General features: G+C 32.4%; 1 protein-coding gene across 2 annotated transcripts in view; it reads left to right on the forward strand.

Moving 5' to 3' along the window:
- Positions 1–27,813, forward strand: part of LOC118184692 (next to BRCA1 gene 1 protein-like) — an 81,049-nt gene that overhangs the window by 28,969 nt on the left and 24,267 nt on the right. For both annotated transcript variants that reach the window (XM_035354407.2, XM_035354408.2), the window contains 3 exons: positions 1,601–1,715; positions 2,628–2,700; positions 19,095–19,286. In XM_035354407.2, coding sequence (XP_035210298.1) covers positions 1,601–1,715; positions 2,628–2,700; positions 19,095–19,286 — 380 coding nt within the window. The remainder of the gene's footprint in view (positions 1–1,600; positions 1,716–2,627; positions 2,701–19,094; positions 19,287–27,813) is intronic.

Here is a 27,813-nt window from a genome sequence, read left to right on the forward strand (position 1 = left end):
GTAATCACAGGAATTTTTCCCTTCAGGGGGTTCTCTTGAAGAACAAAGCTGCCTACCTCTTTTTCGAAGAATGTTGTGCATATAAACTAAAAAAGGACTATCTTTTAATTTCATCACATTTGTACCAGCCACAGTGGCAAATGCGATACTTTAAATATTAATTGGGTGTCAGCGTCGCAGGGTAAGTGGTTTAACACAATAGGCTTCCTATTTTGTAGAGAAGGTGAATGCAGTGTCAGGCATGGGAATTTTAGAACTGGACTACTGAATTTTTAAGACTTTTTTTTTTTTTTCTTACTATTGCAGAATGAAATATATTTCATTGAGCTACCATTTAAGAGGTCAGTGCCATTTGTAGCTTTTTTGTCTCATTTCTGGGCCCACCAGCGGCCGAGCGATAACGTCGCTGAACACTGGTAGTTCGGTCCGAGGTTCGAATCCCGCGAACGGGCTGGCTGCATGGGTGTTTTCCTGGTTTTCCCCATGTGTAACGTGTATACGAGCCAGTTTCCCTTAGAAAGACCTCCACGAAGCCATCCCTCCCCTTAGGCACATAGCCCTAGTGTGCTTTGCCATAATTAAATAAACTGAAACTTTTCCTCATTTATGATGATGTTTATTTTTTCTTGATTGACAGTATGGTTTTTGTTTTGAATACTAATTTAATTAACTAAATCAACTTATTCTGCAGTTTAAACTGCTTGAAAATAAAAAGTAAAATTGTTAATAGTTTTTTTTCTGTTAATCAAAATGTAGATTATTTATCTTTTCTGTGTTTTAAACTGTTCTTTTATTAACTGACTTCAAGTTAATTGTGTACGCTATCTCTGATATTATCTTAGCAAATCAGGAGTTGGCTGTATTAAACCTAGTTTATTTGGTATCAGGTATTAAATATGCTAAAATTTATTACTTTTGTTATGGGAAATATTTCCTTATATGGCTATAGTATAATTATTTTGATAGTGCTATTAAATTGTTACTTGTGTAATGGCGGTTATTTGAATGTTTTTAGTGATCTGTAAAATTAATTAGTAAATGAAATATTTAATTTTTTAAAATCCCCAGCAGGAGCTGAGTGGTAAAATCACTGAACATAGCAGGTTTAAATCCTGCCAAAGGAGCTGGTCGCATGGGTATAGTTATTGCCATGTGTAATGTGAATATGAGTCAGTTTCCCTCAAAATATCTTTGATTGTTTGTCATTATTCATTATTTATACTGAGCAGTTTCCTGTGAACTTTTAACATTGTGTTTTTCTGATTCCATGAAGTTGCTTTTGCTATAAATAAATAAATAGCTTCCATTAAGCAGAGGCTGGCAGGCCTTGTCAATTTGCCAGGTTAGTTATTTGAATTTATTGGCAGTTCTTCTGATATGCAATGTAATTTTTTTTTCAACAGCTAAAATCTTGTAAATTTTAAATCTGGAAATGATTTCTTTTGTAGTTTAAAAAAATTCAATGCCATTTTATCTGATGGCTGAGTGTTTAAATATTTGCTTTATGATCGTACTCCAACATCTTTTAATTTTAATATTATATTTGTGATATAAGTATTTTGTTTATGTTAACAATATATTGTTGAAATACGTCTGCTAGATGAAAGAAGAGATAAAAAAAGAAGTGATGGAAGAACTTCTTGCCCAAGGGGAATTTCAGATACCCAGAGGAGTTATAGCAGCAAGGCTGGATAAAAATCATTCATGTTTTAGAGGTTTGTTTAAAGAAAATTATATTTTTTTTTAATTTTAAAAATTGTTATTAAATCAAATTAGATAGAAAGTTACAACTTTTTGAAAATTTCATGTTAAACAATTAAATTAAAAATATTAATTTTTAAAAATGTTATTTGTAGATTTCTTAATTAATAAGTTAAAATATAAATTTTTGTGAAACAATCAATTTTATGTCATGTATCTCTGTGGTATGTATGCTCCTCTTTTTATATTTTGATGAGTTAAAGTTTTATATATATCCTATCAAGAATTAGTGAATGTAAGATGGTAGTAACCATCAGAATAGGAGTACATTCTGATTATCCACACACCCACAAAAACTTCACCAGTGAGTCACCAATCTGTTGGCAACTTTTCTAAAATGCAGAAAAATATTTGATATTATGGCCATGGTACCATGGCTCATAGGTACTTTTATTTTCATTTGTTATAATAAAAAGCATTTTGGGAGACCTATGATTTATTATAACAAATGGGAAAAACATCCTTATGGGATGGCATTGATCAGCGAAATAATGATTAACTTTAAAGCATGTACTCAAAACACGTGGTATATCCATACATGGTCTGGTCATTGGTCTGTGTGTGTATATACTTGAAAATATACCAGAAACATGGAAATTCTATCAGTTTTGGAAACCAGGTATGTAGGTAATCAGAAAGTACAAAAAAGTTTCAAGATTAAATTTACAATTTAATTTTATAGATCATTATTATTTAACCATATTTATGTTTTGATTGAATATGATAGTGTTAAAATTTCAAATGTTATTAAAAACATTCTGAAATTTTTTCCCAAGTATTGCTAGATATTTTAGATTATTAAAATAAATGTTTATTAATTTAATACTTTTAGTTAATAAAAATTCATTGAAGAACTTTTATTGTAGGAGATGTGGTCCATGAAGATATATTCTGTGACAATTGTGATCAACTGATTCATGGCATACGTTACAAGTGTGGGTAAGTATTTTTTTTAAACATTCATTATAAAATTTTATTTATCTTCAGTGATGTTTTTATCAATAAAATTACAGATAATAATTGGCAATTTCGATCATATTTCACATTAATGTCTTGCTAGTTTTTAGTTTCTTTATTAAAAAATAAAAGCTGACATAGCAAGTTGTTATAAAAGTGTCTTGTCATGTACTAAATATTTTATTTTTGGTAAAAAAAGGGCTCAGTATATCATTTACATTATAGTCTTCGAATATGGTCCGAAGTTTGAACTTTCTATAAAAATTCTGTTAGCAACAAAATCATAAAAAAAAAAAAAAAAAAAAAAAAAAAAAAAAGATTTTTGTGAATGTTTCAGCCTGTTAATTTTTTATCGGGCTGATAATTTTATTGAAGAATCAGGGGCAGTCTTCTGGCAAATTTTTTTCATTTGTGATTATTCTCAAATTTGAAACGACAGTTACAAAGCTAGCCTGCTGTTGCCAGAAAGTAGTTTTTCCCTGCCAGTGGTAGGAACTCGGGTTACCGAAAAGTCCTGAGGATTTTTGATGGTAAATACAAAAGAAGAAAATTTCGTTGAATCGCGTAAGCACTATTATGTTCTGTGAACTTTTTGCCGATTATCCGGCAAAAATTCTCCGGGTCTTTTTAAAAATGTCATTAGGTTTATTCTTGAAGAAGTTATCAATGTGCTGTTTTGCAATATCCAAACAAGTGAATTAAGGCCATTCAGAGAATTTTGAAATGACCGGAAGAGATGAAAATCTGAGTGGGCAAGGTCTGATGAAAAGGGTGAGTGATACAAAATATCCCAGCCTTTTTGAAGAAGTCTTTGTTTGATATTCATCGAAATAAAGAGTCAAACATTGTCATAATGGACGACAACACTGTTCAGGCACTTAACTTAAATTTCTATTTTTAAAATTGTCGTTTTAAACCATATTTTTCCAAATTTATAATTTGATTTGTTGATCTTCCATAATCGGGGCGAGTGCAAAACTTGGCGAGAGATTTTAATGTGGCGCGAGTTTGATTTAGTTGTGGTTTCCTGCTGTATGTTTTCCTGTGGCAAACCTAGAGCTTTATTTAGGTGATTACTGAGTGCGTGTTTAGTGTAGCCAGAAGATTTTTTTTTTTTAGTCTAAAGGGGATTTGTCCCTGAGGGACAGGACTATTGTTTTCATTTTGTGTCTAATCACACTGAATGTCCATTTCACTTTTCAAACTGTTGTCACCAAATATTATCACCTTCGTTATTTGAAGAAATTAAATAGTGAAGAATCTGCATAAATGTATGGTGTTTCTTGCATTGTGTTGAAACAACGGTACCTCAAATTTTGAATAACGTTGTTATGTCTTGGAGCAAAAGCAATTTTACTTTACACCTGACTGCCTCCGACATAGCAATGTGAATACTCTACATATAAAATTTTAAAACACCATTCCAGAATTATAGATGTTTATTTAATAGAATCCTATTCATATATTTGCAAGTTATACACTATAAACATAATAAACAAAATTTGAACTTATCTGCACCAGCGTGAATAAGCCTGGCATGATATTCTGAACTCGACGCAACTTTAGCAGGAAAAATACCGCAAATTCAAACACAAGGTTTCATCCTTTCCAACGCAGCTAATTTTCTAAATATATTTTACCAATATCCTCAGCAGGACAGCGGATTCATTTCATTCACCCAAAACTCAAATGTTTTAACGCAATAATATTGCAAAGGAAACATCGACTCAAAATGAAAATATTAAAATCTATAGAATATCATCCGCTGTTGCCATTCCAGCACTGCCAAGTTTTTCTTCCTGCAGCTGTTGCCAGACTTATCCTCGCTGTATGATGAGAGGTACAACATCCTCCCACCCTGATTTTCTCAAAATCAGATATTGCAAAAAATTTTCTAACATTACGAATAAAACAAAACAGTACTATGTATTAGTTTAGAAAGCACATAAAAGAAACTCGGTTAACATACAATATATATGACAGATCATACTAAAATGAGATCAATAAAGAATAAACTTCTAATTAAAGTCATTGCTAAAGAAAAGAGAATGTAAGTCCAAAACGTCTATATTGTACATTATGTCTAAGAGCATGTCCTTGGTTTTAAGAGTCTACCGTATCTAGATCTGTTTTCAGTTGCCAGAGTTAGCACAGGATCACTGGTAGTTGAAACTTCTAGTGGATACAGTTTTTTGATTGGTCTTACCAAATATCCACTGCTTGTTTTTACCTGTACCACTCTGGTAGCCCCATCTCTACTACTGAATATTTTTACAATTTTGCCCATTGGCCACATTACACATTTTTTATTGTCTAGTTCTATGAGGACTACATCCCCCACCTTTAGGTTTTGACATGAAGCACTTGCCTTCTGCACTAGTTGAGCCAGATATTCCTTGCGGAAGCGACTTCTCAGTTCTTGTCTCAACGTATTGCAGTAATTTACACGCACATTCAGCTTCTGGGAATTGATGTAATCCAGATCTGGTACCCCCACTTGTTTTATGTCTTGCAAAAACAGGGAAGGTGTCAGAGGTACGAGCTCTTCCAAATCATCATAGATGTATGTTAAAGGATTGTTGTTTAATGTGGATTCAACATCACACAGGACGGTCGGTAACTCCTTGAAATTCACCGACGATCTCCCTAGAATTCACACGAGAAGAGTCTTGGTGGAACGAACTAAGCACTCCCACCATCCCCCCACCACGCAGCCGTAGGGGGGGGGTGAATTTCCATTTTATTGGAAAACACTCGTTTCCTGTGATTTTTCTCCAATCCAGGCATCTCAGAGCATTGTCTGCTCCGGTAAAATTGGTTCCGTTATCTGAATACATTGTCGCAGGACGGCCTCGTCTGGCAATGAACCGTCTCAGAGCCTGTAGAAACGTTTCGGTACTCAGAGAGGTGACAGGCTCCAGGTGAATTGCCCGGTATACGGCGCAGGTGAACAAGACGATCCAAGCTTTACTCTTTGGTCTCAGAAGTAAAGGTCCACAAAGATCGACTCCAGTTGTTTCAAAGACTGCCGAATCTCTTATTCTGATAAGGGGTAACTGGATCGGAGGGGTAGATAAAGCCTTAGCGGTAAATCTCCTACATACTATACATCGACTTACGCAAGATCTTATATTACGTTTCGACGAAATGATCCAGTATCGCTCTCTTAACTTAGCAGCTAATATCTGCACTCCCGCATGACTGTTCTTTTCATGATACTCTCTTATGAGGCATTCAGTTAAATAATGCTTGGACGGAAGCAACAGGGGATAAAGGAAGCAGAATTCATCATCACGTTCAATGATTTTAGTTTTGACTCTGAGGACTCCGTCGTTGTCTCTCACTACCACTAATCCATGGACGGAATCTCCTTTCTCTTGAAAGTGCTTCCTTTGCTCTAAACTCCACAAAAATGTTTCGGCGTTAGTTTTTTGTTCTACTGTTAAGGTATCCGAAGAATACGAGGGCTTCTTTAGGAATTTATTAGTAAAGCGTAGAACCCAGCAGAATACTCGAACTATTTTAGAAAAACTCGAAAAACGTTTGTACCACTCAGAATCTTCTAATTTTATACTCAAATTGACAATCACTCTCTTCTTAATTTCTGCTGCAACAGAATTTTCGTCTGGAGTAAACTCAAAGTCTGGCCATTCTTTCGGAGAGCTTTTCAGAAATTCGGGGCCCTCCCACCAATTGCATTGCCGCAAATGTTCAGGCGTACAGCCACGAGATACATCATCTGCCGGATTCAATTTCCCAGGCATATGTCTCCAACATTCCTGCTTCGAGAGTTTCCGAATCTCCTTTACTCTATCATTCACAAGTACTCCCCAGTTTTCCTCTCGTTGTATCCAGCTAAGAGCCACAGTAGTGTCTGTCCAGTAATATATTGGGACATCGACTAAGCACAGTGTTTCAACAGTATACCTTGCCAAGCGTGCACCTAGAACACAGGCTAGCAACTCCAAACGCGGAATAGTTATTTTCTTTAAGGGCAATACCCATGATTTTGCTATGACGAATTTTACGAAAACTTTGTCTTCTTCCTTACTTCGTAAGTAAATGACAGTTGCATAAGCAGCTTGACTGGCATCACAAAAGACGTGTAGAGTCCATGAATCCTTAATTCCATGACCCATGCGACGAGGTAATTTAAGGCTGGAAAGACTAGGCAACCTTTCGTACCATCTCTCAAATCTTGTTTGAAGTTCATCCGGTAATGGCTTATCCCAGGTCGATTTTGTTGCCCAAGCTTCTTGAAGAATTAATTTGGCAGGTAATATGACAGGCACAAAGAAATCTAGCAGATCAAAAACAGCATGGATTAGAGACAATAGTCTCCTTTTTGATAAGTCTCTTTTAACGATTTCTCTTTGGACGGATATTGTAAGGCTGTTGTCTCGTCGGTCCCACTGCAAGCCTAGAACTGCGGAGACTGGATCACTATCTTCAGCTGCTAACTCTTGATCATCATAATGATTAAAAATCCACATTCGAAGATCCATTTTGGCTTCTGCCATAATAGTAATCGACTGGCTCATAAAAACCTTTAGCTCTTCGTTATCATCGACTGACGTGACACAATTGTCAACATAAAATGATTTGGCAAGTTTATTCGCAACAGCTTTGAATTCAGGTGAAACGTGGGACAAATTAAATGAAATCACAGCTGCCAATAAATAGGGGCTACTAGTTAACCCAAAAACAACCCTCTTGTGACGAAACACTTCAATTCTATTATTTACCCACCACAAAAACTTTAAGTAATTTTGATCCTCACGCTCTACCTCAATCTGTAAAAAGGCCCGCCTAATATCGAATGTTACACCAATTGCCTTTTCCCTAAACAGCATTAGAATGGCTGAGATTTCTTCTACAAGGTTTGGACCTTTTATCAAGCAATCATTTAGCGAAAGCGAACCAACGACTTTGCTCGACTCATCGAATACAGGCCTAATCTTGATAGTGAGGCTACCTAATTTTATTACTGGATGGTGTGGTAAATAATGCCCTCCGTCATTCTTTACTGATTTTGGGACAATTTCTATGACATCTTCCGCTAGCCATTCGTTAAATACTGTACTATACTCATGAAATCTATTTAATTTTCTCAATTTTCTTGTAGTAGCAAAGAGCCTCTTTTCTGCAATATGCCAGTTAAAGGGAATTTTAGAGCCCAAGGTAAACTCACGCAATATCTACCATCTCCGGTTCTGCGAAGGCCCCTAAGAAACTGCTCTTTCGCTGCTTGATCTTCTGCGACCCTGGAAATGCTTTGCACATCATCTGCAATGCCGGTAGTTTCTAACATCCACATAAAGGAAGGTTCTATGTCTTGAATAAGAAGATTAGTTACTAACATAGATGGGGTACCCTTAAAACTTTGGATAATCGTTCCTTTCGATTCCCCGCACAGCGTCCATCCCAGTTTAGTATTTATGGCTGTCAAACCACCCTCAAGCTGAATTACTTCACCAGTAAGTATTTGCCCATAAATATCACTCCCTATGAGGATTTCTATTTCCGGATGACCCTCACCGACATCTGAAATCCAAATTCTGTGTCTTTTTAATTCCTTCAATAACGGTCCTTTAGGTATGCATGGTATGCCTCCACAAATGGTATTTTGATCCAGAAAACTAAATTGGCACACTTTGTTTTTCCCAACCGGGCTTAGACCTATAGAATATCTCTTGTGAATTTTTGACTCAGTCCTTGTTCCACCAAATAACGCGTGAGTTAAAGTTTCAGAGGAAGTGCTTTTCAGATTTAAAGCTTCAGCTGTGGATTGTAAAACGTAAGATCGTTGGGATCCACAATCCAAGAGGCACTTGACCACCTTCTTTACTGTCTGTGCCTACAACTATTTCAATCATTAACGTCATAAAAGTGACTTCATTCATACATAAGGGAGAAGACGTACTTTGTACCATTACTGACTCGTTTCGTTTTTCCTTATTGTCAGCATTGTTTTCTGATACCTCCGGGCATAAAATTATAGGGTGAGATCGCCTACACAAATAGCATTGAATAAACTGTGGGCACTTCTTCGCAAAATGCCCAGGTTTAAGACAGTGGAGGCAGCATTTTAATTCTCTTAATTTATCTAATCTTTCCTTTAAGCTCATCGATCGAGCTGTAAAACATTCTTTGCTTTCGTGAGCTTTTCCGCAAAAAACACATTTTTGTTCTTTGACAGCCACTAGACTTGCTGCGCTAGCGATTGGTTTTTTGGTCTTAACTTTTACATCTTTAGAATGTTCATTGCGCGAAGTAGAAGAAATTTCAAATCCAGACCTAGCTAGTTTAACTCTCTGCCCTCCTTCGACCTCTTTACGCAAAAATTCCAGGAGATTTGTGAGACGTGATCCTTCTTTACTGAACAAAATGCTTCTCTGTCATACTCGAAGCATCTCAACAGACAGACAAGACTCGACCATGGGATATAACCAGGAAACATTAGTATCCAGGTCTAAGCCTAAAGACTCTAGAAATCTGAGATGGGATTCGATTTTGTCAAACAGTGACACTAGCGGCAACCGATTTTTCCCTTGTAAGCGTACATTTTGGATAATTAATTTTAACAATTCCCTCACGTATATCTCAGTTAAAATTTCCTTGTTTCCAAAACGCTCCTCAAACGCAGAAATGGCTTTCGGATAATTTTCAGCCGTTAAAGGATAACTATCTATCAACTCACTAGCCCGAGTTCCGGGTAACATTGATTGAGCTAAATAATGGAATTTCTCAACGTCATTAAGCTCCTTATCCTCATGGATCTTCTTAAATTGACCCCAAAATGTAAGGTAACTTAATAATTGTCCATCGAATTTTTTAATTTGAATTTTCGGCAACTTGTACCGTTTTCCATTAGAAGTACTTGTGCTACTATCCGTGTTAGAACTCGTATTGACACTACGGTCAACCGCATTATCTATATTCTCTTTCACCCGACGATTAAGTGTGATAAACTGATCTGAATATTCTTCGCAGCCTATGACTTCTGTTTCCACATCATCTTCAGCGGCTTTTCCCTTAATCATTGAATCTAGTATTTCTGAATCGCAAGATCTCAACTCAGCAATTATCATCTGCAACTTCAAAATTTTGTCTTTCAATACATCTCTATCTGCTTGAACATCTTTACAAAGTTCGGTTTTTAGAATCTTAGCCGTCCTAGTAAAGGCATTGCGTGCTGTTGCACGCTTTTTCTTCAACATATCAACATCCATTTTATCTTTAAATGCAGACCCACTTAAAACTCAAAATCTGTAATGTTATCATCAATCCGATAAATCCTCAAAAACGTCTTTACTCAGCAATTCCAAAAATATAACTCAATATAATAAAATAAATAACAATATGTCATAAGATTCATAATACAGCAAAACAAAATTGTTTTGAATATCACAGCAGAAGATTTAACGCATAACCTTTTCTACGTTTACACTGCAGACGATTTAGCGCATAGCATTTCAATTGAAAATTGAAACTAATTCGAATACAAATACGAAATTCAACATTGCAGACGATAAAATGCATTACGTTTCCAAATAACAATTAAATTAATATTTACTTCTACAATAATATAATATAGCAAACACAATACTTTCTCAACTATATTAATATAATAATCCCAACACATTTGAATCAGGATCGCAATCCTGGCTGGCTCGCCATTTTGTTATGTCTTGGAGCAAAAACAATTTTACTTTACATCTGACTGCCACTGGCTCCGAAATAGCAATGTGAATACTCTACATCTAAAATTTTAAAACACCATTCCAGAATTATAGATGTTTATTTAATAGAATCCTATTCATATATTTGCAAGTTATACATTATAAACACAATTAACAAAATTTGAACTTATCTGCACCAGCGTGAATAAGCCTGGCATAATATTCTGAACTTGACGCAACTTTAGCAGGAAAATACCGCAAATTCAAACACAAGTTTTCATCCTTTCCAATGCAGCTAATTTTCTAAATATATTTTACCAATATCCGCAGCGGGACAGGGGATTCATTTCATTCACCCAAAACTCAAATGTTTTAATGCAATAATATCGCAAAGGAAACATCGACTCAAAATGAAAATATTAAAATCTATAGAATATCATCCGCTGTTGCCATTCCAGCACTGCCAAGTTTTTCTTTCTGCAGCTGTTGCTAGACTTATCCTCGCTGTATGATGAGAGGTACAACAAACGTAATCCTCCACCGAATAGGGGCATCTGGAAGCCCTAATTTGGAATATGGAATTTGTTTTATTATCAATTTCATATTTTGTAACACTTCAACGAATTTTTGATTAACAAACTCGCCGATTTCAAAGCGAGCAATCAGAAATTTTCAAGATAGACTCAATTTAAAATTATTTTGCGATATTGCTGTTGAACTGAATTTTATGGTTAAAGTGCAAAGAACATGATATTTAATAAATAAAAGTAACACAAAATGTTAAAATAACACCCCTTTTTTACGTAATTTAAAATCTGAGACCTTCAGATTTTTTTATATTTTTAAAATTTAATTTTGAAATACTGTGTTTGTTTTTAAAAGTTTTACTGCTTAACATTTGCAGGAGGTTAAGCTGTTGTTGGTGGGAGAATGTTATATTTCTGATGACGTGAAGTTTACAATTTATTAATGTTTTCATTCAATTTTATTTATTCAACATTTTCGGGTCTATTAATTATTTTTTAAGGTTTTATTTCTTGCATGTGGCGATCGAAGGATGTGCAATGTTTAAAGTTTTGAATGAAAATTGCTTAATGTGTTGAATTCCAAGACGATAATAGCTTGTATATTTCAGTGAGTTTATGATGCATCCGTTGTTGGTGAATTTGAATATATTTACTTGGTTGACAATTTTTGAGTTTAGGAAAGTATTATACAATTTATTATTTTATTATTCTATTTTATCATGAATTACATAAATAGGACTATATTTTTACTTGCAAAGCTGATGGACTTTGTTTTACTCGTATAGTATTTTATCTCTCATTAACTATTTTGTTTACATAAAACAACAGCGTTTTACTACTGCAAAACTTAATATTCTGTTTATGTTTAAAAATCACATCTTAGTGCTCTCATTGCCGTCAAAAAAAAATTCTCCGAATTTTGAAAGCCAAAATAGTTTGGTGCTAATTTACCTCGCTTATGAGAGAGCCTTTGATTGGATGGCAACAATTCACTGTGTACAGTTCTTTTACAATCACGTCATACATAACGCATTACTTTTTTTGGGATGCAGCCCCCTTTTGATGTTACTAAAAGAGGTTTACCCCATTTTTTCTTATCGGGATGGGATTCAGAAATGTATATGTTTATGTATACAAGTTTATATGTATGTATGTGTGTGTATAGATAACACGCATATATGCACATACATGCATACATAAATACATTTCTGAATCTGGTCCTGATAACAGATGAGTATCAGTTACTATATAGTATCTACTTCTCAATGTTGATAATGAGCTGTTTAAAAAAAGAGCTCCTTTATTTTTTCAGCAAGAACCACATGCCAAAACTTGAGCAAGCATATTCTGCTGTGTTAAAGTATGGGGTACCTATGTATCACAGTAGCTTAAAAACCCAGTCTTTTTTAAATTATCATATATTGTACTTTTTGGAATATTTAGTCTCTCTGATATCTGCTGAACTGTATAACATGAATTTTCAGTAGTATGTTCTTGTTCACATAGGTTGGTCGTCCAGCGTGGTCATGATCTTTGAATCTGAAATTTACGTGCTTAAACTTCTCATGAACTATATTATCAAAAACAGTATTTTTTTCATTTACAGTATTAATTTTATGAGCAGTTTCACTAGGATTATGATCTGTTTCCTATAAAAGAGTAATATGATGAAAATGAACTTTTGAGTTTTTCATTCTTGAAACTGCTCTAAAGAAAAAATTAGGTTGCAGTATGTGCTAGAATTATGCAATACAAGCAGTAAAATTTGTATTTAGATATCTGCTTCAATCTAGGTTACTCCTTATCAGCAGTAATGAAATAACAAGAAGAAAATACGCTGCAGTCTGAAAATCGCAGAACTTTTAGGATGATCCAATCATTATAACCAGTTAGAATTGGTAATAATTAGCATCAGGTGATGAACACTAATAAATATATTTTAAATGTTTTGTGAATTAATAATACTAATTAATTAATGCATAAAATAGCATATATTTTAATTAATATATATTAATTCAAATTATTATTAATGACCATGTAATTCTGATAATAGAAAAAAGGTAAATATTTCAGATTTGTTTAAGTGCATCAGATCTACAGTATTCATTTTTTTTTTTTTATTTACTCTATTTCTACAAAATTATGTGCAGAAAATGTAAAAAACAGAATCCAGATAGACAGTTCTTTCATGCTTTATTATCTAAACAAAGAAACAAATATAATCAAATATTCAAAATTGAAAAGCAATTATTTTCTTTAGCTACTTCTAAGAGTTTTAGTCAGATAAGCTGGGTTACTGAAATTACCATTCGCTTCAGAGTATTTTTATTTTTAAGGAGCAGTTTGGTCAAAAAGGTTGAATGTAATTTGGTAGCATTTGTTAATGCTATTTTGTCTACTATTGAAAAATGACTATGCAGAAAGAAGTTATTTTTTAAGGTCAACTGCTTCCAATAAATACTTTCCCATTAGAAACTAGCTGCAAAAAATATTATTAGTGCTAAAACCATATAGAATGAAAGAAAACCAGAAAAAGTGCAGTGGTGGCATCAGTAATCAGAAGCTGCAGCAAGTAGGCTTACTTTGACTTAAATAAAGTAATAAAAGTACCTGTAAGTAAGACTCGTAATGCTGAGTTTCAGTAATATTTTTCAGCTTGTCATTTATTTGCAGTAATTAAAAAAATTATGGTATTGATCTTATCCTTTGTTGTACTTTTTTAATGTCGTGCATGTTTTGATGCATCAGTGATTTAGTGGATATTGAGCAATAACAAAAAATAGTCTCATCGATATTGTAAATATTCTTGAAATAATAACTGTTATTTATTATGGTTAATGTGCAATAGCTTTCATATCACTTTGCCTAGTCAGGAAGTAGAAAAAATGTGTGAACAATCTAGAAATGTAATAAATTATCTAAAATAAAATGTCACAAACTAACCGATACAATGAATTATAGTGCACTGGATTGAAGATAAAAGTATTATATTCAAAAGATGTATTAAAAAACTGTTTTCTCTTGAACAGCATTTTCCTGTTACCATTATTCTTAATTTGTTTAATACTTGGAATATTTCAAGCTAATACCAGCATTAAAATGTGTTTGGTGGCGTAAATACCTAGATGATCTTCAGATTAGAGAGGAATATTATAATTACTAGTAAAGGCTGTTTATATTCTCAGCAATACTAGTAATTTTTTAGGTTGTTACAACAGGAGAGTTCACTGGAATTAATAAATATCATGCCTTATGCATAGATTCCAATTATTATGGATTCTTTGTAGTTTCTGTGTAAATTGCTTAAAAACTAAGCTGTGAAAGATATTTAAAAAAAGGGGGGGAACTATTACCGATTTTACTGGAAGATTAAGCAAAGCAGCAACCTTGTGTTTGATGTAGATTTTTAATTAATATCGATTTCAAGAGAAATGGGTACAGATCCTTCTTTATCAGGAATAAAGAAATGTGCAACAAAGGAAAAAACCACAGCTGCATATATACCAAATGCAAAGGCGTAAAGGTACCAACTAACTCCTTCGATGACTGCGGAAATGGTCATCTGTTAAGTTGATGGTGTTTCTGATTTTAAGAAGTGACCAATCATAATTCAGAAAATAATCATAATTCAGAAAATTTCAGCCCTTATGTTTTCGATGAAGCACCCACAGTGTACTCTGTTTATCCTGCAGGCACCATTCAATTATATTATGGTGAGAAAACGTAGCGTGTGCTTCTTGTGAGTTGTAATTAAACTGGAAGTTTTTAAGTTCGGGAATTATGCTGCCCCAGAATTAGAAGATTAAAATTATCAAACCAGAAATTAAAGACTTATATTCTACAGAATTTCTATGCATTGATGCATGTAAAGTGTCTGTAAATCGTACACCTTGCACTAGCTTCAAGTCAGACTTTTGCATGACAAGATCTTGCACAAAGACTTTTCATTTGCACATAGTGTAAAATATAATAGTAAATGGCATATAATTTCTCTGAGGCGTAAAGTAATTGCTGTTATAAAATCGAAAGAATGTTAAATTTCTTTGTAGGAGACATAAAATGGGTATTATTCTATGTAATACATTCGCTGCTAGCAAAAATATTTCCATCCATAGAAGCTGGTTATAAAACAGTGTTTTAATGGTTAAAATTGTTCCTTATATTTTACTAATAAAACTAGAGAAATGTTTTTATTTTCATGTTTAGTACAATATTTTTTCCTGATGCTCTAGAGCGCCAGTGGCACATCATATTCAACCTATTATTTGTGTTTCACTGACACAGTAGCGTGTTTGATCATTATTTTAGGAAATCATTGATATATTGCATGAAACCAACAGTTTAAAAGACGTAAAACATATAGTTGGACAATAAGAAGTCACGTTTATGAAAACTATAAAGTCCTTTCAAATAAATATATTGGGATTATTGAACTGTTATTATTTCAAAATGTTGAAGACAAAAAAGAAAAAAGTATACTTGCATGTCATATGCTCTACTCTAAAGATTGTATACAGTAGCAAGTTATATAAAATACATAATTGTTATAGCTGGAAAGCATGAAAAGAATTCGAAAATTATAAGCTTATTGCAAACAAAGTGTCACTTGTGTAGGAAACAGTGCTGCATTACTAAACTATCACTTGTATATGTTACGGTGAAACACCAAAATCTGGAGAATGTCGACTTTCACCGGTGAATGTCAACATTCACATAGTCTCTTGGTGTATTTCCGAAATATTTTCCAAATACTCTTATTTCTGACTTACACTGGTCAATGTTGACATTCAGCATGTACTAATGGTGAATGTTGAACATATAACAATATTATATTTTCTTCTCCTTAATTCAGTGGCGAATAAACGCACTTGAGACTTGAAATAAGAACATGAGAACCTAAAACACACAATACATTCAAAATGAGAAAGGAAAATAATAGAAGTTTAAAACTTACTTAATTATACAGTATGTTTTAAATGAGAAAATAAAATAACAGTAATAAAAAAACTTACTAAATTATGTGATTCAAATCTTATTTATTGCAACAACTTAAACTATTATGGCACTAAACTATTATAACTTCTCTTTTCGACTTTCACCAGAGCATATCTGTAATTGTCGACATACACCGGTGAGGGTCCAAATATGCAAGAATGTAGTGCAATATTCAATCTTTCACCGACATATTTGGTGAATGTTGACATTCTCCGGTGAAAGTCGACATTCTCCATTTTAGGTCTTTCACGGTAACATATGTATTCCACAGCAGTTCAAGCAGTATCCTGGTTTGTTTGAGCAATCTCGACACTCGTATGTGGTGTTTGTGCATAACTGTTAGTAGTTGTTCAAGTGCATTGCTATCTTCTGTCTCAGAATCCAATGTTTCTGTGGTGTTCACCTTAGTACCACTGTCTTCCTTGCTCAGGTAGTCCTAACTGAAGTCTTTGTTGTATGTGCTCTCATAATCGGAAATGTCACTCTTTTCTAATAATTGTAATGTTTTGGCATCAGCCAGTTTTTTTTTATTCACTTTCCTTTTCTTGGGCCGTGAAGGTCCTGCCATCCTACCACACGTGTTGCTATTTTTAAAAATCTGATGTGTATACCACATGACTTCCTTGTACGGAATATTAAATTATATGCATTTTTTTCTTGCATTTTATTTAAACTTATTAGATTGAATTAAATCTACTTCGCTGACAGCGTATAAACCACAATAGAATAAATGCATTCTTTAAAATTCACTTTGTTTTTACCATAGCGACACTCTGGCGCTAGGTTTACTTAACAGTATTATATTTCATTCATATTATAACTCAGAATGCACAAAATGTATATCATTTAAAGAATTATCTAATCGTTGCCATATGTTCTATTCAAATACTATAATAAAGCTAGAATGATGTCTAAAAGAAATTAAGCAAAAAAAAGAAAAAAGAAACAGTTTTTCACAGACGATTGAGTATTTCTCATTTAATTGATTCAGTTCTTACTTTGAAAGAAGGCAAAAATACATAAGAACTCAAAATATCTATATTAAAAATTACAAAGTAAATCTCAAACGCTTATTTCCTCGAAAAAATTCCAGAAAGAATTAAGCATGATTTAATTGGCAATAATAAATGAATGCGTTATCTTTGTTGTTGCGAAGCTAAGTTTCTCTAGATTGGCAACAAATCCACTAGTCTCCTGTTTCAAATGTAAACATCAATGGCCGCCATTAAATACAGGCTTAGCGGCAATTAAACAACTCTAAAATTGCCGATAATTCTAAAAATATTGCACACAGATTTACTAAAGGCATAAAATCCTTAACTGGAAGATAAAAACAATATAATTCAATCATTTTTAAAGAAAAAAATGTACAATTTACAAACATATAAGAGCAAAGAAACTGAGATCACTGAGCCTGGTAATAGAGTGGATATATATATAAATATATTTATATATGTTTGGGGCAGCCGACTGCAACCAAAATACAAGGTGTAATGTTATAGCAGTCCTATATACAAAATTTCAACGTTCTGAGGCTACTCATTTTTGAGTTATGCGTGATACGTATGTACGCACGTACAGACGCCACGAAAAATTCTCTTCAGAATTAATTTTAAAGCAGTTTTATAATTTTTTTGAAGGGAAAGAGTATTTTATTCTGTCCTTTGTACAGATATCACGCAAAAACATCGTTAAATTGTTTTCGATAGCAGTCAAAATGGATATTTTCGTTGAAATATGCTGCCTGAAACTTTTCGCGATTACAATACTTCCTTTTTACTTCGTACAAGGAAGTTAAAATGTACATAAAAAAATTCTTCAAACACAAAATTTGAAAATCACACACAAACACACACACACACACACACACTAAAAAGTGCTTCATTAACATGCCTAACTAATCTCTTCATTCAACTTTCAGTGCCATACAAAAAATAATTTATATAATGTACTATAGTCGACTGGCATGTGAAATGGTGCCATTTTGATGCACCAGCATGTTGGTGGCGGTGAATGTGTCAATACGAGTTTCAATTGAACAGCACCTTCCAATTTCAGATCATTTGAAGCTTTGAAATGCAATATTTCTGGATTTTATCATAGCCTCCCTCCCAAAAAAACCTTATGCAAATGCAACCTGTGAAAGAGTCCCCCCTCCATTTATCCATATTTCTTTTAAAAAGGGGAAAACTGTATTGCAACCAAATTTAGGTATAAAGAATGCTTGGAGCGATTCTGATTGAGAAAGTAAACATGTAGGCAGATGAAGAGCCTTGTTATAGAAAAAGGTAGTAGAAATTATTTTATTCAGAGCTACAGCTTGCAAAGCATGCTACATATAAATCATTATATTCAGAAAATATTAATGAATTCAGTATTTTTGTTATATATATATTTCTTGTCTGTATCGAGATTTTTTTTGTGTCCCTGTAGAAATCAATTCAAGAACCTCAAAGATATATGTTTTATATATTCTTAATTGCCTCTATGATTTATAATTTAATATATTTGTTCCGTTAATATATTAGTAGATTTAATGATATTTTTGCTTGAGTAATAAAATAAAATTTCTAATAAAACATTCATAGAATTTGCAAAAAGTATTTTTAATTATTCAGTTTTTATGTTTATGGATTTTAAATGTAATTCAATTAATTGCATTGAACAGTCAATTAAAAAATATGCCTTACATGCAGATTTTAAAGTTGTAAAAATGTTGTTTTGCTATAAGTTGGGAGTTAGTATTTGTTGTTGTAATATTGTGTTCAATGTTTTAAATACTTCTAAATAAAATATATGTAAGTCTCTAATAAATCAGAATGGATTGAACTTAAAGTAATTAACAGAGAGCGTTATTCCACAGAACATTTATTGACGAACACCAAAGACGAACTAATACATAATTATGACATCACAGTTTCCTTTTACAAACATTACCGCCATCTATTGGCAATCTAAGGATACATAGTCATAAACTTATATATAACAACTTGACAGTAACACTAATATTCAGTCATATTGTTATATTTGATTCCATTTTGTGACAATATTTTATATACACAGTAAACAAGCCAAAAGGAAAAGGCTGTTCATTATAGATTGCGTTATAAATGTAATATTATAATAGCTGTCCTTTTTATTCATTTGTATTCTTTTTTTAAAACCATTTTAGGAACTGTTCTGATTTTGACTTATGCCAAGAATGTGAAAGCTTACCTAATATTCACAATAAAAATCACGTGTTTCTGAAAATCCGATACCCAGTTGCTTTAAAATTGTACCAGAAGCAAAAATGGCATGAATTGATGGCCTCAACTTCTGGAAAAATATATGCCATGAGCTCAAAGAAGGATCACTCTAAAAAGTTAGTGGAGTATTTTGTATTTTCATTTGTGTTTTGATGTTCTGAATTTTTATTGAAAAAAATCTTTCATTTAAGGCTGTATTTTAGAAGTATGTAAAATAATATTTTTCTTATTATAGTATAAATATTTTAGTTGGCTATTGAAATGCTAAATTGAACAGAAGAAAAGGTATAATATTTATACATTGTACCTGAATTAGAAGTGATGAGAAATAAAACTCTTGTATATAATTAGAGAAAATCTGGAGTATGAAAGTTGCAATTGTTTTAATTGTGTGCAAGATTTTTTGATTTACACAAATTATGTATTTTTTGGTGGAAGAAATTTTGTTCAGAGTTGAAGAATATCGTATATTATATATTTTTTCTTAATTTACATAAATTTGAAATTTCTCACTGTGTAAGAGCATTTCTGCTAAACTTTTCATAAGTCGAAATGCTGTAGAGTGGTTATGGTTAATAATTTATGGAAGAAATTAAGATGTTCTCAGGTGTCCAAAAATGCCCATAAAATCTTAAGTGTGAAGTAAGAAACTTAATTAATATAACACTGAATGAGAAACCCAAGTAAACAGCAATACAGTATATAGCAAGTGCACAGTGTGTCCATAGCAACATTGTTTACCTTTCAAAATTTTGAAGTCAATAAGCATATTAAAGAATGATGGCATTGACAATAGTATATTGAGTTTTTAAAAAATGGATACTGAGAGAGAAATTGTGGAGAAAGCGGTAAATGAAAGATTATCAGTGTTTTTTAGTTCAATCTATTTAATATATCAGTTTAACCCTCTGACTGCTCAATTTGTGGACCGAAATCGCTTCCAAAATTGTGTAAATTTTTTTTTTTTTTTTGCATATTTTAAATCTATATATATTGGAGAAGTGAGAAATGCACTTTTTCTTTCTAGAAAATATTTTTTATATAGATTTTTATCATGTGAAATTAAGTTGCCAGAAAAACAAGTTTCAGTTGTTATATATATATATATATATATATATAAAAAAACTTTTTTAAAATAAATTTCAGTCGAATTATAGTTAATTTCTATTTATCGCATAACATAAAAAAGTAAAATGTATAAAATTTAAGAAAATATAAAGTGCTGAGGGTAAAATACTTTAGAAATGCAGTTTGATATGATAGAGTTCAAAACAGGGTTTAAGGCAAAGTCTAGCTTCACAGTCTTTGCACCAGATTCAATAAATCTAATTAATAATCAATCTAATTATTAATCTAATCAATAAATCTAATTAATAATTCAATAATTTAATTAAATAATCAAGATAATCGCTGAACATTTTCTAGCAGCCATTTCTGTAAGTAAAAAAGTGGAGTTTGAGCGGTAATACCACGTGCCTTCAAACGGTGCAATTTAGTGGACAATTAATGATATCTGTTGGCCAAAGTGTAAACTAAACGTCTAGTACTGCATACAATTGATTTCAGTGGTTAAACAGGGAAAAAACGGGACGTGCTCCTCAATAAAGGAAGAAAAACACATGCCCGCGGAAATTGCGGGATGATCAGCCAGAGGGTTAATATGTTGTAATTACAATATTTGTCAGTTCCTTCCTCATCTACCTGCTTTAGTATTGAAAGTAAAGTTGTTTACATTACTAATGTAAGACTAGAAATAAATTTTTCTTTGAGCATGTGTGCTCTTTCAGAAATACGAGGGCTATCCAGAAAGTAGATTACGTTTTGGAATAAAAAAATAAACAAAGTATAGGAAACAAATTTTATTATATACAGATGAAAGCCACACTCAAATACTACTTTTCTACATAGTCACCATACAAATTAAGGCATTTATCGTAGCGATGTACGAGCTTGGAAATTCCTTCGTCGAAAAATTCGGCCGCCTGCGCCTTCAACCACTTCGTTACCTCTTCTTGCCTTCCATCTTGCACAAAACTTGTGGTAACCAAGCTTTTCGCTGATGATTTCGTGCAACAAACTTCGCGAAATTTGTGGAAAACTCAAAGAAAGTTCCGTTATTGTGAAATTTCGATTTTCATGGACTTTAGCATCGACTTTTTCGAGAAGTTCGGCGGTCACTATGCTGGGTCTCCCACTTCGATCTTCGTCGTGAACATTGGTTCGGCCATTTTGAAATCTTATGACCCACTGACGCACTCCACCTTCAGTGATAATGTTGTCCCCATACACTTCACGAAGCTGCCGATAGATTTCTATCGGTTTACAGTTTTTTGCAGTCAGAAACCTTATTACTGAGCGCACCTCGCAGCTCGCGGGATTTTCAATTAACGCAGACATTTCAAACCGTCACAGTATCTGAACGGAGCACAGCACGAACCTCTCACTAGCACGGCTAGATGCAGACTGAGCTGCGCAACGCTCTGACCCCAAGATGGCCGCGCTAGCCCCGCCCCTAGCGGACACAGACGGAAACGTAATCTACTTCCTGGATGGCCCTCGTATAATGAATCATTTCTTCATTGATTGCATAAAACAAATATGAATATTATTTTCACTTTTTGCCATTTTTTCTTAAAGGAAAATTTTTCTTTAGTTTTTTTTTAACAAAGTGAAATGGTAACAACATCACAAAAAGTAAACTTCTTCGAAGTAGAAAATATCTGTTTTAAAAGTGCACCGTAAAGGCATTTAAAATTTTTGAAAGTAAGCGGAAAAGTTCATCTAAAGACTTTTAAAAACATTGATCATGTGGTTAATATCAATTCCTTTTCTGTCTGTGGGTTAAAGTTTTACTTAATACAGTGGAATTCCTTTTAACCAGTAGCAACAGGACCACACCATTTCTAGAGATGAGATTTTTCTGGATAAATTGAATATATATTTCTAGAACTTAAATTTTAGTAAACATGTAAATACGTAAAAAAGCAAATTTAAAGTTAAAATAATGTGCAAACATAAGATTTAATTTTCGAACTAATCTACTATGTCATTTAAATTCAGATAGGATAAGTAAATCAAGTGCAAAACCAATATATGAATATACTTATGTATTTTGATGACATCTATTTATCGCTAGTATTTAAATAGATTAAATAGATACTATCAAAAAAAGTACATATTATTTAAAATATCATGTAACAGGATTTTATATTTCAGAAAACAAAATTAAGCAGTATTTTAAAATTATCATATTTAGTATGATGGTACAAATGTTTTACTGTGATACCATATAACTTCAAATGTTTCCATGCTTACAGGATTGTTGGTATAGTTTTAAAAATTCACTGCACGTAAAATGAAGTTTGATGTATGGACATAGATGAAACTTTTTGGGAAATGTTATGGCAATTCTTTGTCAACTAAATGTCAACTTTCAAGTAGAAGACACTTACCTTTCTTACTCAGCATGTTGCAGTCATCTTCATCTCTTTCTCCTCCTCATCTTTCTCATCTTAAGTTTTCAGATTATCAGTCCATTACATAAATTTTTTTTAAAATCTCATAGGCCTAAGTTTTAGATTTAAATCTAGACTTTCAAAAGGGCAGTTATTTTGATATTATTGGTTTGATTGGGTACCGGGTATGAGAGGTGTTACTATACTTTTTTTTATTGTATGTGGGATTACTTGGGTAGCAACAATTCAGCTGTGAACAAAATCATCCAAGCAAGGCTTTTAAAATATTCACAATAATGATGTAAAAAAATCTGCTTATTCTGTGTTTTATAATTTTAATCTGAAAACTTCAAAATTATCATTTTTAGACAACATAGTAATGCTATGCGAGTTGTGAGAGAAGATACAGTAGAAGTCCAGGAATCCGCAAAGCTTGGGACCAGAGGTTGTGCGGATTTTAGGATTTTGCGTATTTCAGGACGGAAAAGATAAAGCATAATATTCAGACTAAAAGTGCAAAATAAATAAGGCATATTAGATACATTTAATTAAATTGTTATATACATTATTGCAATAATTTATTATATGCATTAAATTATGATTACATATATAAATTGATTATGTTTTCATTGCATTATATATACACAGCATCGAGGTTTGCCGATTTCACCTCATGCAAAGATTTCCGGTTTCAGATTTCGGTGTTAGAATCACTGTTGCTATAAAATTCTAACAGCTTTTCTTTATTTTTCCATATATCATACACAATTGTGTTGCAATTCCATACCAATCTGCTGTAAATCAAGGAGTAGCATCTGCCTCCATCTTTTGCAGAATTTGCACTTTTTGCATTACCGTCAATGCAACGTGTTTACGTTTTTTAACGTTGCAAGCAGTAAAATCACGAGTGCGTTTCTTATCTGCCATTGTATTAAAAAGGGGCTGAAATTTAAAATATTCTTAATTGATTCACAAAATATCTGGATAGAAAAAAAAAGGCAGCATTACACAATCTCGTGAAATAACAAAGCTCAGAAAATACAACGTGAACTTGAACGAAGAGTTGAGTGAATCGTCTGCTTTTTTACCTCGATGCAGATTAGAGAGAAAAAACCTTCTATCTTATTTATTTTATCATATTTTAAGAAAAAAATTATGTCAATAATTTGGTATTTCTGTTATGACTCGTTATTATTCGGTAATTATGACGTCATTATTCTGTAAGTATTTTTTCTTCGATATTTCGTACTCAATGTTGCGGTTTCTGGAACCTATAAACTGAATGTTTATATTTTGAGAGGCAACACAGATTTCAGGTTGGCAGATTTTTGGTATTTGACTGTAGAAAAAAAAGTGTTAAATTGTTTTTTATCTACTTAAATATTAAAAATATATGACCACAGTATGGATGATAGACACTAGCGTGGACCGAAATTAATAGTAAACTGACAAACATTTGATCATCTCTTCCTGACGTCTTTCTCCAAAATCTCTTAGTACAGTCAAAAGTCGTTAATCCGGACTCGTCGGGACTTCGCCGATTCTGGATTATCGATTTTTCCGGATTATAGATCATCAGTTTAAATCTCGTAAGATGGCATGCAGAAATTCTAAAATTAAAAATATGAAACCGTAATTGATGAAATAAAGAACAATTATGATCTAAAGGGTATCAAAATTTACAAAAAAAAAAAAAAAAAAACTTAATATTTATTTGTTTATTTTATTAAACATTTCTTTCAATGTAAGTTGTTTAAGTTGCTTCGTTTTATGTGATAACACTTTCTCTTTAATTCTATAAACAGACATAATTTCTTGTTCAGTTACAAAGTTCCCCTGTTCAAGTCCCGTTAATTGATGTGCCGAGAATACCGACTAACTTGTCAATCGAAATTTTTTCGTTTTTACTAACCTCTCTGTCACATTCTTCATGTGTTTATCCATTTTTTGCAGCAATTCCACTTTTTGTTTGTTGAACATCGAACCATACTTTCGTTTTGTAGATCCTTTGGAAGTTCCAGCATCGGAAATTCTATTTGACATAATCGAAAGTTCAAGTTTACTTTTATAAAATTGCTCTCACAGTCTGCAAAAAATAATAAGCGGGATCCAATTCGAAGTTTAAGGAACAATGCAATCATTAACATTAACCGAAATAGATAATTTTAGCTTACACCGTCCGTTATACATTAAACGCGCAGGCGAAAACGTATTCTGCACTTGCGCACACGCAAATGCGCAGTAGTCAAGGTCTTATGCGCACGCGTAAAACGCATGTGCCAACGCGGCGCATGCGCAGAAAGTTTTTAGCTTTGAGGTCCGGATTATAGATCATTCCGGATTATGGGTGTCCGAATTAACGACTTTTGACTGTATCTGTTTTTCAAAAACTCAATATTCTGTTGTCATTGCCATCACTTTCCAGTATGCTTCGCCATTTATGCTGGTTTTGATTGCATTCATTGTTAAAATTTTGTTAATTCACTCATGTGAAACATAATGTCATTTTAATATAGTTTAAAATATAAAGGAATTCTACCTTTTAGTGTGAAATTTCTCTATATTTGGAAGTGGAAAAAAGATGAAATTTATAATTTTTAAATGTTTACATCAGCTATTACTTTTTATCACATGCCATATAAAGTTTAGGCTTGAACTAAGAATTAAATCTTTTGTATCTCTGGAAAAGTAAAATTTTGCATTATATTGTCTGGTTAAGTAGCAGAGTTAAGTAATAATTCTCATGATTTATTGATAACATAAAAGAGAGAGAAATCTGTTGCAATCAATTTTGATAGATATTAATTATTTGAAATCTAAGTTGTGGTAATTTATTGAGCTGTTAGTTGCTACAGTGCTTTCTAAAGTATAAACACAAAAGAATAGTTTTGATGTAGTGGAAAATAATGTATTATTGATTCATTCGAAGTTTCCCATGAAGCAAGTGATTATACTCATGACTTAGAATTATGGTAAAAAAATATATATATTTATATTTGCAGTCGTAGATATACTTTACATTTTGTACATGAAAAAATAAGCTATTCAAATAAATAAAACTTACCTTAATAAGGGATCTCTAATTTTTATGCAAGTTCTGCAACATCTTCTATACAGTGATGGTGAACCTATGGCACGCCTGCCACAGTCGGCACGCAGAGCTCATCAGCCGGCATGCAACTAAAATATTACTTCCTTAATCAATAATCACAATAAAATAATAAGTACTATGTAATTTAAGTAAGTGTTTTAGTCTGTTCTTGAAAGTTTCACTTATCGTATATTCTCACTGGCATAGGGCCTAAGCCTAGATATAAGATTTTCATATATCACCATAGAAATGATGTACACTGCTCCCCCCCCCAAAAAAAGGGGGGGACAGTCCTATATCTCCCGATCTACTGGGCCGATTGACAAAATTCAAATTGCGTTCTTCATGTCTCGAAAGCGCGACTTAGGATATGTATTAGATTTATATATGGCACTATTCTAACATAGGTATTTTGACACAAAATTGGACTTTTTCTGAAATAACATACCAGTTTTTTTACATATTTCGATTCTATGACTCAAATTATGCCTAAATATGAAATTTTGTAAAATTTGGAGCGAAATTTACGGAGAAATTCACAAATTTATGTTGGCACTTTTTTGTCAGTTGCGCCAAGAATACATTACTTGGCGAACTTCTTAATATATGGTAACCTAGTTTCCTTTCCCATGAGAGGGAAAAAAGTCACCATCGTTCCTTTTTTCCAAATAATATCCTTTATATTATATTTTTAATATATTTTATTATTTTAAGTAATTTTTCTTTTTCAAATTTTATTTTAATTGTTTAAGTTGCATGGTTTTTTTTTCCGAATAACTGTTTCAAAATTTTCTATTTACCTATTCGAACTGCGTAAATAAAGGTGCAGCGTTTATTTTTTTACAAATAGTTTTCTTTATATATTTTTGTCATAGTTATTATTTTAGGTAATTTTTAAATTCTTATACTTTTATTTTAATTGTTTGTGTTGCATTGTCTCTTCAGATAATTGTTTTAAAATTTTCTATTTATTCCTTCGAACTGAGCATTTTAAATATATTTATTAATATAAATTTTCCAGAATTTGATTTTATTTTTTTGAATTGCGTTTCTTTCGGAAAAATACTTTGTAACCCAGACTACGATGCGTTTGAAAACTGCATTTATTAAAAGAGAAAATACAGTAAAGCACAGTTAATACGCCTTTCAATGTTCCGTTCAGAAAAGATATATATAAATAAGAGAGATGTATAACCGACATTTTAACTTAGGATGACTTGCATACAGTGCTTTAAATAGTTTTATCATTGTGCCCATTGCTTTACACAATTTTATCCTACATTTGGTTTCTTAAATGTTATTCATATTTTAGTCAAATATTTTATTTTTGAAATCGTAAGAATCAAATATCACAAGATTAAAAACTTTTAAATTAAAAAAAAAAAAAAAAAAAAAAAAAAAAAAAAAAATACGAATACTAAATTTTACCCAAAAATTTATTTTTTCTTCTCTTTTTATTTAGGCATTCTACTTTATTCTTGCTCTTTTTCTTTAGGCATTCCGCAAGTATATTAAAAAGCAATCCAACTTTTCGAAATATCTTGGTATTTCTGACAATCATTTTGAATAAAGTTATCGCCTTCCATTTCATAAAGGCCCACAAACGCCCGAGCGGTAAGGTCGCTGAACACTGGTTAGTTCACTCCGGAGGAAAAAAACGAGTTTAAAAACTCACCACCAGGGGAAAAATGGCGATGTATACAATATTGTTAAATGAAATAAGACATAGAAACATCTGTTTAAAATGTGTTTAATAGTTTCCGAAACGTGTTACAAAGCATGTTCAATGTAGCGTTCAGCATTTTCCGAAAGCAAGTTAAATCCTGTTACTGCATTCTCAACAGCAGCTCGTAGCATATCAAGAGGAATGTTACGGACATGTCGGTGTATCACATTTTTCATTTCTGCCAAATTGTTTAGATTATCATCATACATTTTTTGTATCAATTATATTACTTGATAATGCATTATTTTAAACATAATATAATACTGTAAGGATATTTCGTGATAGTGTGAATTGTGATGAGCTGAGATCTTTCTTTAGGATCAGAAAATTTCAAAACCATTTACACACAAGATAAACAAAATACAACACAC

This window comes from Stegodyphus dumicola, chromosome 8 (assembly GCF_044657685.1).
Source record: "Stegodyphus dumicola isolate Sdum_Otavi_A_Nest chromosome 8, ASM4465768v1".
In the NCBI taxonomy this organism is placed as follows: Eukaryota; Metazoa; Arthropoda; class Arachnida; order Araneae; family Eresidae; genus Stegodyphus; species Stegodyphus dumicola.